This window comes from Coregonus lavaretus (assembly GCF_964263955.1).
Source record: "Coregonus lavaretus genome assembly, chromosome: 4".
In the NCBI taxonomy this organism is placed as follows: Eukaryota; Metazoa; Chordata; class Actinopteri; order Salmoniformes; family Salmonidae; genus Coregonus; species Coregonus lavaretus.
The window spans coordinates 77,897,847-77,913,173 of record NC_139991.1 but is presented as its reverse complement, the minus strand read 5'-3'; the positions used below and the strand labels follow the sequence as shown (position 1 = coordinate 77,913,173).

At 46.1% G+C, this 15,327-nt stretch overlaps 1 protein-coding gene across 3 annotated transcripts in view; it reads right to left on the bottom strand.

Moving 5' to 3' along the window:
• Positions 1–15,093, bottom strand: part of LOC311128468 (uncharacterized protein) — a 41,710-nt gene extending 26,617 nt beyond the window's left edge. The window contains exons 1-3 of one of the 3 annotated variants that reach the window (XM_084160625.1): positions 14,891–15,093; positions 8,839–9,066; positions 1,430–2,219 (exon numbers count right to left, since the gene is read on the bottom strand). In XM_084160625.1, coding sequence (XP_084016751.1) covers positions 1,430–2,219; positions 8,839–9,048 — 1,000 coding nt within the window. In that variant the 5' untranslated portion in view covers positions 9,049–9,066; positions 14,891–15,093. The remainder of the gene's footprint in view (positions 1–1,429; positions 2,220–8,838; positions 9,067–14,890) is intronic. The other 2 variants (XM_084160626.1, XM_084160627.1) reach the window with 2 other exon arrangements.
• Between the last annotated feature and the right edge of the window lie 234 nt (positions 15,094–15,327).

The window sequence follows — 15,327 nt, the reverse complement described above, 5'->3', positions numbered from 1 at the left end:
GTGAGAGAGAGCGAGAGAGCGCAGTGAGAGAGAGAGCGAGAGAGGGCAGTGAGAGAGCGCAGTGAGAGAGAGCGAGAGAGCGCAGTGAGAGAGCGAGAGAGCGCAGTGAGAGAGAGCGAGAGAGCGCAGTGAGAGAGAGCGAGAGAGCGCAGTGAGAGAGAGCGAGAGAGCGCAGTGAGAGAGAGCGAGAGAGCGCAGTGAGAGAGTGCAGTGAGAGAGAGCGCAGTGAGAGAGAGCGCAGTGAGAGAGCGCAGTGAGAGAGAGAGAGAGAGAGAGCGCAGTGAGAGAGAGAGAGCGAGCGCAGTGAGAGAGAGAGCGAGAGAGCGCAGTGAGAGAGAGCGAGAGATCGCAGTGAGAGAGAGAGCAGTGAGAGAGAGAGCACAGTGAGAGAGAGCGAGAGAGCGCAGTGAGAGAGAGAGCGAGAGAGCGAGAGAGCGCAGTGAGAGCGCAGTGAGAGCGCAGTGAGAGAGAGAGCGAGAGAGTGAGCGAGAGAGCGCAGTGAGAGCGCAGTGAGAGAGCGAGAGAGCGCAGTGAGAGAGAGAGCGCAGTGAGAGAGAGAGAGCGAAAGAGCGCAGTGAGAGAGAGCGCAGTGAGAGAGAGCGCAGTGAGAGAGAGAGAGGAAAGCTTTTACTATGTACAGGCTCAGTGAGCATAGCCTTGCTATTGAGAAAGGCCGCCTTAGCCTGTCTTCTCTTGAGAGCCAGGTCTGCCTATGTGCACACTGCCCACAAAATGAGGTGGAAACTGAGCTGCACTTCCTAACTTCCTGCCAAATGTATGACCATATTAGAGACACATATTTCCCTCAGATTACAGCGATCCACAAAGAATTAGAAAACAAACCCAATTTTGATAAACTCCCTTATCTACTGGGTGAAATACCACAGTGTACCATCACAGCAGCAAGATTTGTGACCTGTTGCCACAAGAAAAGGGCAACCAGTGAAGAACAAACACCATTGTAAATACAACCCATATTTATGTTGATTTATTTTCCCTTTGTACTTTAAGTATTTTCACATCATTACAACACTGTATATAGACATAATATGACATTTGAAACGTCTTTATTCTTTTGGAACTGTTGTAATGTTTACTGTTAATATTTATTAATTATTTCACTTTTGTTTATTATCTACTTCACTTGCTTTGGCAATGTTAACACACGTTTCCCATGCCAATAAAACCCTTAAATTGAATTGAATTTGAGAGAGAGAGGGATGGAGTGAGAGCGAGACAGAGATGGAGTGAAAGATGTTAGAGAGGGAGAGTGCCGTTAATGAGAGGGAGAGAGAGCAGTTAACAGAGGGAGGGAGAGCAGTTGGAGGGAGGGAGAGCAGTTGGAGGGAGAGAGAGCAGTTGGAGGGAGGGAGAGGGATGGAGAGAGAGAGACGTTACAGGGAGTTAGAAAGAGGGATGTTAACTGTACCTGTAGCCTCTCCTTTGGTCTCTGCTCCCAGGAGGTCCAGTTCAGCTTTCATCCCACTGGGGGAGGAGGGAGTCAGGTACCCAAACGGCCCCTCGGATCCTCCAGGCTTCAGCAGGTCCTCCGGGGCCAAACCCTCCATCAACTCACTACCTGCCCCAGGGAGGGTGCTCAGGGCCTGGGTCGACAACGAGGACGGGTCGTGGTGTCTGGGAGAACCAGTGCTCATCATGGGAGGTTTGGAGACAGAGCTGGAGAGAGGTTTTTGAGGAAAGGAGCGCCCTCCCAGCAGAGACGACGACACACCACCAACCAAAGTGTCCAGCTGGTAGGGTTTGTGTGGCAAGGCATGGTGGGAGTTATCAGGCTTTGGGGACTGGGAGACTGCTGGTGCTGCTGCTAGCTGGGCTATAGGCCCTGTGTCCTCAGCAGTCTCCTGCTTAATCCTCTTCACCGACTCAGACCCCCCAGGGGGACCCCTCTTCCTGGGTCTGTGATGAGGCTCGTAGTCCATGTCTCCATCCTCGTCCGTCGTGGCTGAGGACTCGCAGACGATATCGAACAGGTTGCTGTTATACTCCTCCGTGTTGTCGTCCGCCTCAGTGTTGTCGTCGCTGCAGTTGGAGAAGTCGCAGGAGTCCCGTGTCTGGCTGCTGTCGCCCCCCTTGGCCTTGGTGGATCGGCCCAGAAACCTATCTCCTCCTGGGCTGCTCTGGCGGGCCGAGGCCCCTCCCTGGACACTGAGGCTGTCGGAGTTGATGCTACGGCTGTCCTGGTAGCAGCCACCCCGCTCCTTTAGAATCAGAATCACCAAGTACATTTTACATGGACCAGGAATTTGACCTGGTGGAATGGCGCTGACAACAATTAACAGAATATACAGAGAATACAGTTTATTCTGAAAGTATTCAGACCCCTTGACTTTTTACACATTGTTATGTTACAGCCTTTCTCTAAAATTGATTAAATACATTTTTCCCCTCATCAATCTACACACAATACCCCATAATGACAAAGCAAAAACAGGTTTTTAGAAATGTTTGCAAATGTATTAAAAATAAAAAACAGATACTTATTTACATAAGTATTCAGACCCTTTGCTATGAGACTCGAAATTGAGCTCAGGTGCATCCTGTTTCCATTGAGCATCCTTGAGATGTTTCTACAACTTGGAGTCCACCTGTGGTAAATTCAATTGATTGGACATGATTTGGAAAAGGTACACACCTGTCTATATAAAGGTCCCACAGTTGACAGTGCATGTCAGAGCAAAAACCAAGCCATGAGGTCGAAGGAATTGTCCGTAGAGCTCCGAGACAGGATTGTGTTGAGGCACAGATCTGAGGAAGGGTATCAAAACATTCTGCAGCATTGAAGGTCCCCAAGAACACAGTGGCCTCCATCATTCTTAAATGAAAGAAGTTTGGAACCACCCAGACTCTTCCTAGAGCTGGCTACTCGGCCAAACTGAGCAATCGAGGGAGAAGGGCCTTGGTCAGGGAGGTGACCAAGAACCCGATGGTCACTCTGACAGAGCTCCAGAGTTCCTCTGTGGAGATGGGAGAACCTTCCAGAAGGACAACCATCTCTGCAGCACTCCACCATTCAGGCATTTATGGTAGAGTGGCCAGACGGAAGCCACTCTTCAGTAAAAAGGCACATGACAGCCCGCTTGGAGTTTGCCAAAAGGCACCTAAAGGACTCTGACCATGAGAAACAAGATTCTCTGGTCTGATGAAACCAAGATTGAACTCTTTGGCCTGAATGCCAAGCGTCACATCGGGAGACAACCTGGCACCATCCCTACGGTGAAGCATGGTGGTGGCAGCATCATGCTGTGGGGATGTTTTTCAGTGGCAGGGACTGGGAGACTGGTCAGGATCGAGGGAAAGGAACAGAGCAAAGAACAGAGAGATACTTAATGAAAACCTGCTCCAGAGCGCTCAGGACCTCAAACTGGGGCAAAGGTTCACCTTCCTACAGGACAACGACCCTAAGCACAAGACAACGCAGGAGTGGCTTCGGGACAAGTCTCTGAATGTCCTTGAGTGGCCCAGCCAGAGCCCAGACTTGAACCCGATCGAACATCTCTGGAGAGACCTGAAAATAGCTGTGCAGCGACGCTCCCCATCCAACCTGAGAGAGCTTGAGAGGATCTGCAGAGAAGAATGGGAAAAACTCCCCAAATACAGGTGTGCCAAGCTTGTAGCGTCCTACCCAAGAAGAATCGAGACTGTAAAGGCTGTAAATCGCTGCCAAAGGTGCTTCAACAAAGTAACGAGTAAAAGGTCTGAATACTTATGTAAATTTGATTTCAGTTTTTTTCTTTTTTTATATATAAATGTGCAAACATTTCTAAAAACCTGTTTTTGCTTTGTCATTATAGGGAAATGTAAGTCGCTCTGGATAAGAGCGTCTGCTAAATGACGTAAATGTAAATGTAATGTTTGTCGATTGATGAGGGGGAAAAAAAACGTTATCCATTTTAGAATAAGGCTGTAACGAAACAAAATGTGGAAAAAGTCGAGGGGTCTGAATACTTTCCGTACGCACGGTATATATGGTCTTTCTATAACCTAGGGCACCAGTGAGGATTTCCTTGACAACTTTTTAATGTCATTACATGAAGATGGGGGGGGATCATAATCAATAACATCATAGCTATCTATAATGAACAACATGATGATTTAAAACCTGTTTAACCCTTTATCATGGTTGGTGTCTTGACGGATTTGTCCAAAATCGTGTGACATAAAACATTACTTTTCTGACCTTGAATATTTGGCAGTGTAAATTGACGTTATATCATATTAAGAATTAAAATCAGCTTAAATTAGACATTGAACTTGATCCCTGTATCTAGCTGTTGGACAGTTTTTGTATAGAGATCTCAGAAATGCAGTGTAACATTTAGTGTTTTCTTATGTTAATACGGTTTTTATGGACACACAAATAAATGGAATGCTTCTAACGGCAAGAGTCACCTTACCTTGATCCTTAAAACCTACATCGATACTTTCATTAACGTGGGTTCTTCAATAATTATGCATAATACTTGTCGGATGTGCATTTGATGTCCAGCTGATTAATTACGCGGTGATATTTTCACACATCTGATTTCAGCAAGGAATTTTCCGAATGACAGTCAAATGACGAAGAGCTGATGTGATTGTGCATGCGAAGCAACAGGCCAAGCGCTGGAAAAAAGGGGTTTGAGGAACGTCAGGAATATTTTGGTGTCTCAATCTGTGCACACCCGGTGAAAACAGTTGTGCCTGGATCCACATTGGATCTAATATCCCTAGCGAATTGATGTTGATAATTTGGTGTTGTCTGCTCGATTTACAGCAGGATCTCGTTAGATTCAACAGAAAAAGCATCAAGGTCATGACTTCATGTTTTCATATGTTTTAGTGCCTCAGATTGGACACAGAGTCTACTGTGCATAACTGTGTAGGATAGACTATTGCTCAACACCCAACACTATTACTATTAAATATTCTGGATATAATGACAACAAATGACATAGCCTAGATGGCTTCTTCACAGTATGACCTGGTAATGAAATAACAGGACAATTTGTTTTCCATGTTACACCTACAATTTTAAAAACAATACAAGGAGCTTGAGAGATGTTTGTTTACCGTCGCTTCAATGGAAGGGCCTTGAGCTACTCTGTTGAAGGGCGTTGAGCTACTCTGTTGAAGGGCGTTGAGCTACTCTGTTGAAGGGCGTTGAGCTACTCTGTTGAAGGGCGTTGAGCTACTCTGTTGAGCTACTCTGTTGAAGGGCGTTGAGCTACTCTGTTGAAGGGCCTTGAGCTACTCTGTTGAAGGGCCTTGAGCTACTCTGTTGAAGGGCCTTGAGCTACTCTGTTGAAGGGCCTTGAGCTACTCTGTTGAAGGGCCTTGAGCTACTCTGTTGAAGGGCCTTGAGCTACTCTGTTGAAGGGCCTTGAGCTACTCTGTTGAAGGGCCTTGAGCTACTCTGTTGAAGGGCCTTGAGCTACTCTGTTGAAGGGCCTTGAGCTACTCTGTTGAAGGGCCTTGAGCTACTCTGTTGAAGGGCCTTGAGCTACTCTGTTGAAGGGCCTTGAGCTACTCTGTTGAAGGGCCTTGAGCTACTCTGTTGAAGGGCCTTGAGCTACTCTGTTGAAGGGCCTTGAGCTACTCTGTTGAAGGGCGTTGAGCTACTCTGTTGAAGGGCGTTGAGCTACTCTGTTGAAGGGCGTTGAGCTACTCTGTTGAAGGGCGTTGAGCTACTCTGTTGAAGGGCGTTGAGCTACTCTGTTGAAGGGCGTTGAGCTACTCTGTTGAAGGGCGTTGAGCTACTCTGTTGAGCTACTCTGTTGAAGGGCGTTGAGCTACTCTGTTGAAGGGCGTTGAGCTACTCTGTTGAAGGGCCTTGAGCTACTCTGTTGAAGGGCCTTGAGCTACTCTGTTGAAGGGCCTTGAGCTACTCTGTTGAAGGGCGTTGAGCTACTCTGTTGAAGGGCGTTGAGCTACTCTGTTGAAGGGCGTTGAGCTACTCTGTTGAAGGGCCTTGAGCTACTCTGTTGAAGGGCCTTGAGCTACTCTGTTGAAGGGCCTTGAGCTACTCTGTTGAAGGGCCTTGAGCTACTCTGTTGAGCTACTCTGTTGAAGGGCGTTGAGCTACTCTGTTGAAGGGCCTTGAGCTACTCTGTTGAGCTACTCTGTTGAAGGGCGTTGAGCTACTCTGTTGAAGGGCCTTGAGCTACTCTGTTGAAGGGCGTTGAGCTACTCTGTTGAAGGGCCTTGAGCTACTCTGTTGAAGGGCCTTGAGCTACTCTGTTGAAGGGCGTTGAGCTACTCTGTTGAAGGACGTTGAGCTACTCTGTTGAAGGGCGTTGAGCTACTCTGTTGAGCTACTCTGTTGAAGGGCGTTGAGCTACTCTGTTGAAGGGCCTTGAGCTACTCTGTTGAGCTACTCTGTTGAAGGGCGTTGAGCTACTCTGTTGAAGGGCCTTGAGCTACTCTGTTGAAGGGCGTTGAGCTACTCTGTTGAAGGGCCTTGAGCTACTCTGATGAGCTACTCTGTTGAAGGGCGTTGAGCTACTCTGTTGAAGGGCCTTGAGCTACTCTGTTGAAGGGCCTTGAGCTACTCTGTTGAAGGGCCTTGAGCTACTCTGTTGAAGGGCCTTGAGCTACTCTGTTGAAGGGCATTGAGCTACTCTGTTGAAGGGCCTTGAGCTACTCTGTTGAAGGGCCTTGAGCTACTCTGTTGAAGGGCCTTGAGCTACTCTGTTGAAGGGCCTTGAGCTACTCTGTTGAAGGGCCTTGAGCTACTCTGTTGAAGGGCCTTGAGCTACTCTGTTGAAGGGCCTTGAGCTACTCTGTTGAAGGGCCTTGAGCTACTCTGTTGAAGGGCGTTGAGCTACTCTGTTGAGCTACTCTGTTGAAGGGCGTTGAGCTACTCTGTTGAAGGGCGTTGAGCTACTCTGTTGAAGGGCCTTGAGCTACTCTGTTGAAGGGCCTTGAGCTACTCTGTTGAAGGGCCTTGAGCTACTCTGTTGAAGGGCCTTGAGCTACTCTGTTGAAGGGCCTTGAGCTACTCTGTTGAAGGGCCTTGAGCTACTCTGTTGAAGGGCCTTGAGCTACTCTGTTGAAGGGCCTTGAGCTACTCTGTTGAAGGGCGTTGAGCTACTCTGTTGAAGGGCGTTGAGCTACTCTGTTGAAGGGCGTTGAGCTACTCTGTTGAAGGGCGTTGAGCTACTCGTTTGAAGGGCGTTGAGCTACTCGTTTGAAGGGCGTTGAGCTACTCTGTTGAAGGGCGTTGAGCTACTCTGTTGAAGGGCGTTGAGCTACTCTGTTGAAGGGCGTTGAGCTACTCGGTTGAAGGGTATTGAGCTACTCTGTTGAAGGGCGTTGAGCTACTCTGTTGAAGGGCGTTGAGCTACTCGGTTGAAGGGTGTTGAGCTACTCTGTTGAAGGGCGTTGAGCTACTCTGTTGAAGGGCGTTGAGCTACTCGGTTGAAGGGTGTTGAGCTACTCTGTGGCGGTAAAACCATATGGTTATTCTGAGGACTAAAACATCTGTTGGCTTCAACTTGGCTTTCCATACAAATCCTTCCATTAAAAAAGGAACCTGTTTTTTGGTCACTTTCTCATTATCATAAAACAGCGATGGTGAGATTCAAGCTACATGGCTTTATTATGTGCCCCTACATCTGCATTGCTTGCTGTTTGGGGTTTTAGGCTGGGTTGTTGTTTAAGCACTTTGTGACATCTGCTGATGTAAAAAGGGCTTTTTAAATGCATTTGATTTGACATTGGCTACAGAACAATCGCCATGCATCCAATCTATTTATTCAGCCAATGTCCACATTATTCTCACATATTTTAGAATGTAATAATAATTTCAATATCAATGCATTGGCAAGGCCAAAAAAAGTCATTATTCTTAAAGTGATAATGACATACTTTTTTTCTACACTTTTTGCATGATTCTATATTAGGCCCTCTATGTACAGTTATATAAATTATACAATTGTATAACATTGGAGGTCCTTGAAAATTACAATGAAGTGCTTGAAAAAGTGCCTGAAAGTCCTTGAATTTGACTTGCCAATGTGTGTATGAGCCCTGCTTAAAGGATGTCTAGCCCTAGGGCTGTGTTGTTCTATAGGTGGAGGGATGGGACAATATTCCTCTGAGTTCACACGTGGAACTGCATGAAAATCATTTTTATTTTAGTTTCAAAGCATTTAGAAATGTTTCTCCCAATGTCAGACATTTGCCCCATTATTTATAGAAAGACACATACACTCAGGGGCCAGTTTATAGGTTCACTCTTATAGTACCGGGTCGGACCCCCCTTTGCCTCCAGAAAAGCCAGACTTCTTCGGGGCATGGAAGGTTGCTCAATTGGTATCAAGGGACATAACGTGTGCCAGGAAAACATCGTTATTTGCCTGTTCGTGGCCCTCCTTTTAGCTTGCACCATTCTTGCCATTCTCCTTCGACATCTCATCAAAGAGCTGTTTTTTGGCAACAGGACTGCCGCTGACCGGATGTTTTTTTGTTTGTCGCACCATTCTCAGTAAACCCTAGACACTGGCGTGTGTGAAAAACAAGCCCAGGAGGCCGTTTCTGAGATACTGGAACCAGTCCGCCTGGCACCGACGATCATACCACGCTCAAAGTCTCTTAGGTCACTTGTTCTGCCCATTCTAACTTCCAATTGAACAGTAACTGAATGCCTCGATGCCTGTCTGCTCTATATAGCAGGCCACAGCCACGTGACTCACTGTCTGTAGGAGCAAACCATTTTTGTGAACGGGGTGGTGTAAACTGGCCGCTGAGTGTATGCCTAGCCTGGGTTCCAGTCTGTTTCAACCCAAACACGTTCAGCTTGTCAATCACAAACACATCTGGGACTAAAAACACGCCCACCTTCTGGCCTGTCTTACAGGTGGTGGTGAGGGGCCAGTGGTAGGCGTGGCCAGCGCTGCACCCCCACATAGCGGTCAGGTTCCCATGGGAACCCTCAGTAAGCAGGTGTTTGAGGTTCGGGATGAGAGCACAGATGGTGCCGTGACTGTGGGCCCATCGGACCAACTTAGACAGGTTCTCTGAAGAGGTGTGCAAGCAGTCTTCCATCATGAGTTGGAGCCGTTTCCCCTATGGAAAAATGTATATTAGAAGCTTTGGTTAGGTACACTATTATAATAATAATAATAATAATAATATACCATTTAGCAGACGCTTTTATCCAAAGCGACTTACAGTCATGTGCGCATACATTTTTACGTATGGGTGGTCCCGGGGATCGAACCCACTACCCTGGCGTTACAAGCGCCGTGCTCTACCAGCTGAGCTACAGAGGACCACAGTGGGTCCTGGGTCTGGATAGCTAAACAACAGTGCTATATGTAGGAGTATAGTCTACGTTAATGTAGACCTGTCTATACATTACACAATCATTTAAACAGTAAAGCTAGTTCAAACCCCAACACACATTATCCTGGTGATTGGAGGTATTGGTGTGGAGTAACCCATGTCCTGTAACATTGAGCCACCTGGAGGCCAGAGACAGTGGAGCTCTGGTCTAGATCTATAACATTGAGCCACCTGGAGGCCAGAGACAGTGGAGCTCTGGTCTAGATCTATAACATTGAGCCACCTGGAGGCCAGAGACAGTGGAGCTCTGGTCTAGCTCTATAACATTGAGCCACCTGGAGGCCAGAGACAGTGGAGCTCTGGTCTAGATCTATAACATTAAGCCACCTGGAGGCCAGAGACAGTGGAGCTCTGGTCCAGCTCTATAACATTAAGCCACCTGGAGGCCAGAGACAGTGGAGCTCTGGTCTAGATCTATAACATTAAGCCACCTGGAGGCCAGAGACAGTGGAGCTCTGGTCCAGCTCTATAACATTAAGCCACCTGGAGGCCAGAGACAGTGGAGCTCTGGTCTAGATCTATAACATTAAGCCACCTGGAGGCCAGAGACAGTGGAGCTCTGGTCCAGCTCTATAACATTAAGCCACCTGGAGGCCAGAGACAGTGGAGCTCTGGTCTAGATCTATAACATTAAGCCACCTGGAGGCCAGAGACAGTGGAGCTCTGGTCTAGATCTATAACATTGAGCCATTTTGCGAGACATGTGACGACCCGTACCTGTGCGGCGACGCTGTTCCCACGACGGAGGTTATATCTGTGGTCGGTGGACGGTTCTGATTTAAAAAGGTTGTTGTTTGCGTTTCCGAGCAGTGCACAGTAAAGAACCACATTAAATCGTTAGATGCTACCATCCCCCTCCAAATCAAAACCAAACATAGATTCCATGTTGTGTCTCGCTTAGCGTGCACACGTGTGTTTCACACCCGTTTGTCTAGCTCAGGGAACCAATTCAACATGGCCCGCAAGGTGGTTTGACTTCAGTTTTTTTATTTAAAATCGACATTGAAATGACTAAAACCTAAAATCGAAGCTGTGTAAAAAATTATAAAATGGACCTACATTTATAGTCCAGCTTGCTAACAGTCAAGGGAGTCACGGATTCCAACAGCGATGAAGAGGACAATGTTTTGAACATTTTCACCGTGAGGAAATACAACCGATTTTAAGAGCAGCCCTACAGACCTCGATGAATGCGGCCCGCGGGAGAAAAAAAAATTACTTTGACACTCCTGGTCTAACTAATCAGCCTCGCTATTGGGTGACATCATGCCGCAGAACACTGACATCCATGTTTGGCTTTGATTTGGTGGAGGGGGTTGGTAGCATTCTAACGATTGGATTCAAGCCTTACCTGGGCTCCGCTCGGTAATGCAAACAATGACCTTTTAAAATCAGAACCGTCTACACTATATAGAAGCTGGGCTAGGTGTGGAAGTGAATTATGAAACCAGCCAGTGCCTCCAAAGTGTCTGCAGCCTGAAGAAAACCGTCAAGACGGGCCCAACCACGCAGACAAAGATAGCCCAGAACTCCGCGTCGGAGTTGAGCAGCGACGAGTGTGGCCGGACTGCACCTCCGACTACATCGAGTCACTGTCAGTCCACACTTTAACGCCTACCTTGTACATATGTTTGTCCTGTGTAACTGCATACATTTTATTGCGCTCCGTAGTTTTGGATAAGTAACGTTTTAAGTGACGTCTGTCAAACTGCGCCCCGTAATCCACTGTTATGGAGTAGAAAGACTTGAAGTGTGTACTACCACTTGACACTTTAAATCCATTATTGAATGCTTACTGTATGTGTCCTGATTGTTATAGAGTTGGCAGTTGGATTTGGAATCCATAGTTTTTCCCCAAAAAAAATAGCATTCAGGTATTTTTCTGCCATTGTAATCCTAGGGCGGGCCACCTAAGCATTTTTCCGGTTGCTTAAGTCCTTTTTTATTATTAAAACATTTCAGGATGGAAAAACACTTAAGTGTATACGAGAACGGCTAAAACCAGATATAAAGTATGTAGAAAAGCTTACAATTGCAAAAACAAATTGTCAGCTCCATGGAGAAATTAGTATAATTGCAGGAAATTAGCTTAAACATTTTTACATTCCTCTACAGCGCCAAGATGGGGGCCTCTAAAATGTAGCCACGCGGACGGCCGACCGAGCACATTACCACGCCCCCTGCCACGCCCAACACCTAAACCCCTTTTTGATCCAGAACAACTCTGGTTCTATGCTCCCCTGCCAAAACTGATTAAATCAATGAAGGGCTACTCCTTCTGCATTAACAAACAATCTCTCAAGCACAAGCCCTTCTGCTAGTGAGTAGCCAGCTAATCTTTCTATTTAAAGTCGAACCAACATGATCTATTTGCTTGCTAACATTTATCCACCTGGGGGCGGCAGGTAGCTTAGTGGTTAAGAGCGTTGTGCCAGTAACCGAAAGGTTGCTGGTTCTAATCCCCGAGCCGACTAGGTGAAAAATCTGTCGATGTGCCCTTGAGCAAGGCACTTAACCCTAATTACTCCTGTAAATCACTCTGGATAAGAGCGTCTGCTAAATGACTAAAATGTAGAACAGTTATGTATACAGCCTCCTGTCCATCTTGAAATGTTGAAATCAAGAGGCCTACCTGGATAAAAGATGCTCATTTCTCAGAACGAGTTGCTAATTCCTTATATAAAATGCTAGTATAATGGTCTTTGGCTAAAATGCTGCTCGCGGTACGTGGTACCGTAATGCTGCGCGCAACAAGAAACGGAGTATTAACTTTCCATAACATCTTCATTGATACTCTCATTTTATTAGGGTCTGTTCTGTTCGACATGTTGGGAGTTGAGACATTAAAAGGGCATCGTTACAAAGGGTAAGTTCTCCTCTAGTACAGTAAAATAGTGTCTCAATGTGTTTCGGTGTCCATGAAAACCTAAAATGCAAAAATAGCGAGTTGAAAATGCTTGTTGTCATAGAGGAAGAAGATGATCTTTCGTGTGGCACGGGGAGGGGCTTTGCGTCTGTGTGAGTGGCACGGGGAGGGGCTTATTGTGAGTGGCACAGGGAGGGGCTTGTTGTGAGGGGCTTGTTGTGAGTGGCACAGGGAGGGGCTTGTTGTGAGTGGCACAGGGAGGGGCTTGTTGTGAGGGGCTTGTTGTGAGTGGCACAGGGAGGGGCTTGTTGTGAGGGGCTTGTTGTGAGTGGCACAGGGAGGGGCTTGTTGTGAGTGGCAAAGGGAGGGGCTTGTTGTGAGTGGCAGGGGGAGGGGCTTGGTGTCTGTGAAGAGACCAAAAAGACAAACACTCATTAAAAACGGAAGCAGTGAAAGCATCATTTTCAATTTAAGTTAAGAATATAAAATTGAATTTTTAACATTAATTTCCAATGGTATTGTACTTCATCTGGTAAAATCTGCTGTATGTGTCCAAAAACATGGTGTGATTTATTTATTTTGATGATCTACCAGAAATGAACACCCGGTTTGCCCTGCCTTCTATCCTGTAAATGGCTAACGGAGCACCACATTAGCCCGTTACAATCTGATAGCTAAAGTCCGCTCACACTCATCGCTGCTCAACTCCATCGTAAGTCGTAGAGTTGAGTTTAAGGCCTTTGCAGACTGTACGTCGGATTCAGTCTTTTACGATTATCACGTCACACTGTGCGATGTTAATTCAAACCTATCAACCTGGTTAAACGGTACTATTATATTATTCGGACTAATTGTGTGCATACTCGGTGCCGGCCGCGTTCCTATTGGTCAGTCACCGGGATCGGCCGCGTTCCTATTGGTCAGTCACCGGGATCGGCCGCGTTCCTATTGGTCAGTCACCGGGATCGGCCGCGTTCCTATTGGTCAGTCACCGGGATCGGCTCGTAACACCAGACACTGCCAGAACTTAGTCGGAGCCTACGACTGCATTCAGCATGTGATACCAAAACAATACGACTGCACGTAGTGGTACTTAAATCGGCAGACCTAGACCCTGTCACACTGAACGAGCCAAGACGTCCAACAGTCGTTTACGACCTAAGAATTTGCCCACAACGTGGAAACGTCTGAGACGGCTAAATCGTGACATAAGACAGCTAAAATGGTACAGTCTGTAGAGGGCTTAATGCCGGGCATATACAACACGATTTCGCCATGTTTTTGCCGTCCCAGACTAATTTTAATGATCGGGGTGAAATCCTATGAACGTGGGCTAGGATCATTACGTCGAGAATCGCACCAATGATGGCTGTTCCGTTCTCCAGACCCCTGTCGGATGTCCTGATAATTTTCTGACATGTCCTAAATTTTGGTTGTGCATTTTATAGTATGAGCAGTGCTACGACGTGATTGGGCAAGGAATGCTGCCAACAGACGTTGAGCATTCAGCATGTGAGACCAAAACAACGGGTGATTCGATTATGCTGAGACTGGGGCACCAGGCCTATGCCTGTCATATCTGGATAAAACGGGGAGGGAGGCGAGCCCTTCTCAAATGGAACAGTAATCTGCACTGCTCTGTCATTTTGTCAACAAGGCAGCATGGTGCATCATCCATAAACATACATCTCTTTTCCATAAAATAAATGTTTGCATTTTCTAATTCGTTTTCATTGCGGAGGCAGATAAAGCGTTTTTTTTTTTTTTTTTTTTATCAAAAGCAATGCCTTCTGCAAGACAGAACACCGAATCCTTGGTACAGAATCCTTGGAAAAACCTCCACTCACCCGGGGCAACAGGCCATGCAAAACGAACCATTATTACATCTGCGTTACATGACAGAAATCTAAAAGATAATTTAATATCATATTAAATCAATATTCTGCGCCTCTGACTTTTTTTGATGTTTCTGCACATAATAATGTGCACACTAATACAACATTTGTTTTCCTTCGACAACCAAGAAACGCAGGCAGGATCAACTAGGGAATCAAAGTGTAATGTGAGGATGGACTGAATGAAAGATTTGTGACAAGGACATGGGGAAATGTGACCAGTTGTTAAGATTTTAGAAGTCGTGTAGTGTTTGCCCAGCATAAGTCAGCTAAGGCAAAGAACGGCCTACTGTTACAGTTGTTGGATATTTAGCATCCAAATATTGTTCATAGTTCATTTCGTTATCAGTGGCTAGTCCCGTATAGCTCAGTTGGTAGAGCATGGCGCTTGCAACGCCAGGGTTGTGGGTTTGATTCCCACGGGGGGCCAGTATGAAAAATGAATGCACTCACTAACTGTAAGTCGCTCTGGATAAGAGTGTCTGCTAAATGACTAAAATCTCAAATGTAGCACGTTTATATAACGTTAATTCTGGGCTGGCTAGTCATTCCAACCATTCTGCAGTTCATTATCTAGCTGGGCCGTTGGTAACATAACACACCCGAGCTAGTTAGTTATCTTGCTAGCTATCCAGTTATTTCAAATAAATAGTAACCCGAATATGAAGTTAGCGTTCGTCTACGGCTAGCAAGCTAACGTTAGCTAGCTACGTTCGTTAGTACGATCAGACTCATACATAGAACAAAGAGACGCCTCTCTCTCTGTCTTGTCAGAAACACTTACCTTTACACCGGAGACACTTCATATAGCTATTTCTTCTAGCATAAAGGAAGGAGTTGTTTGGGCTAATATTACTAACAATCATGTGGGTCAAAGCAAGCGATAGACCACTCCGACTAGCCAAACTGAATAGTGCGAGATGTTTTTTTCTTCTCCAAAACATATAAATAAAATATGTTGAAATAACACTAGGCCTCTTCCTGCCTGACCGGAAACACGTGATCCGGATATGTAGCTACGTCATTGTGTGGTTATGAGAGATGAAATTATCATCTTATTCATAAGAAATACAAATACATGTCAATTTGTAACATATACAAAATGGAAGAATGAGAAAATTGAGGACAATGCATGGGTTGCTGTTATGTTCATTGTATACTTATATTTGCTATTTATAAAGGAGGGCTGTTTTACAAAGCAGGAAAGTTTTTTTAACAATT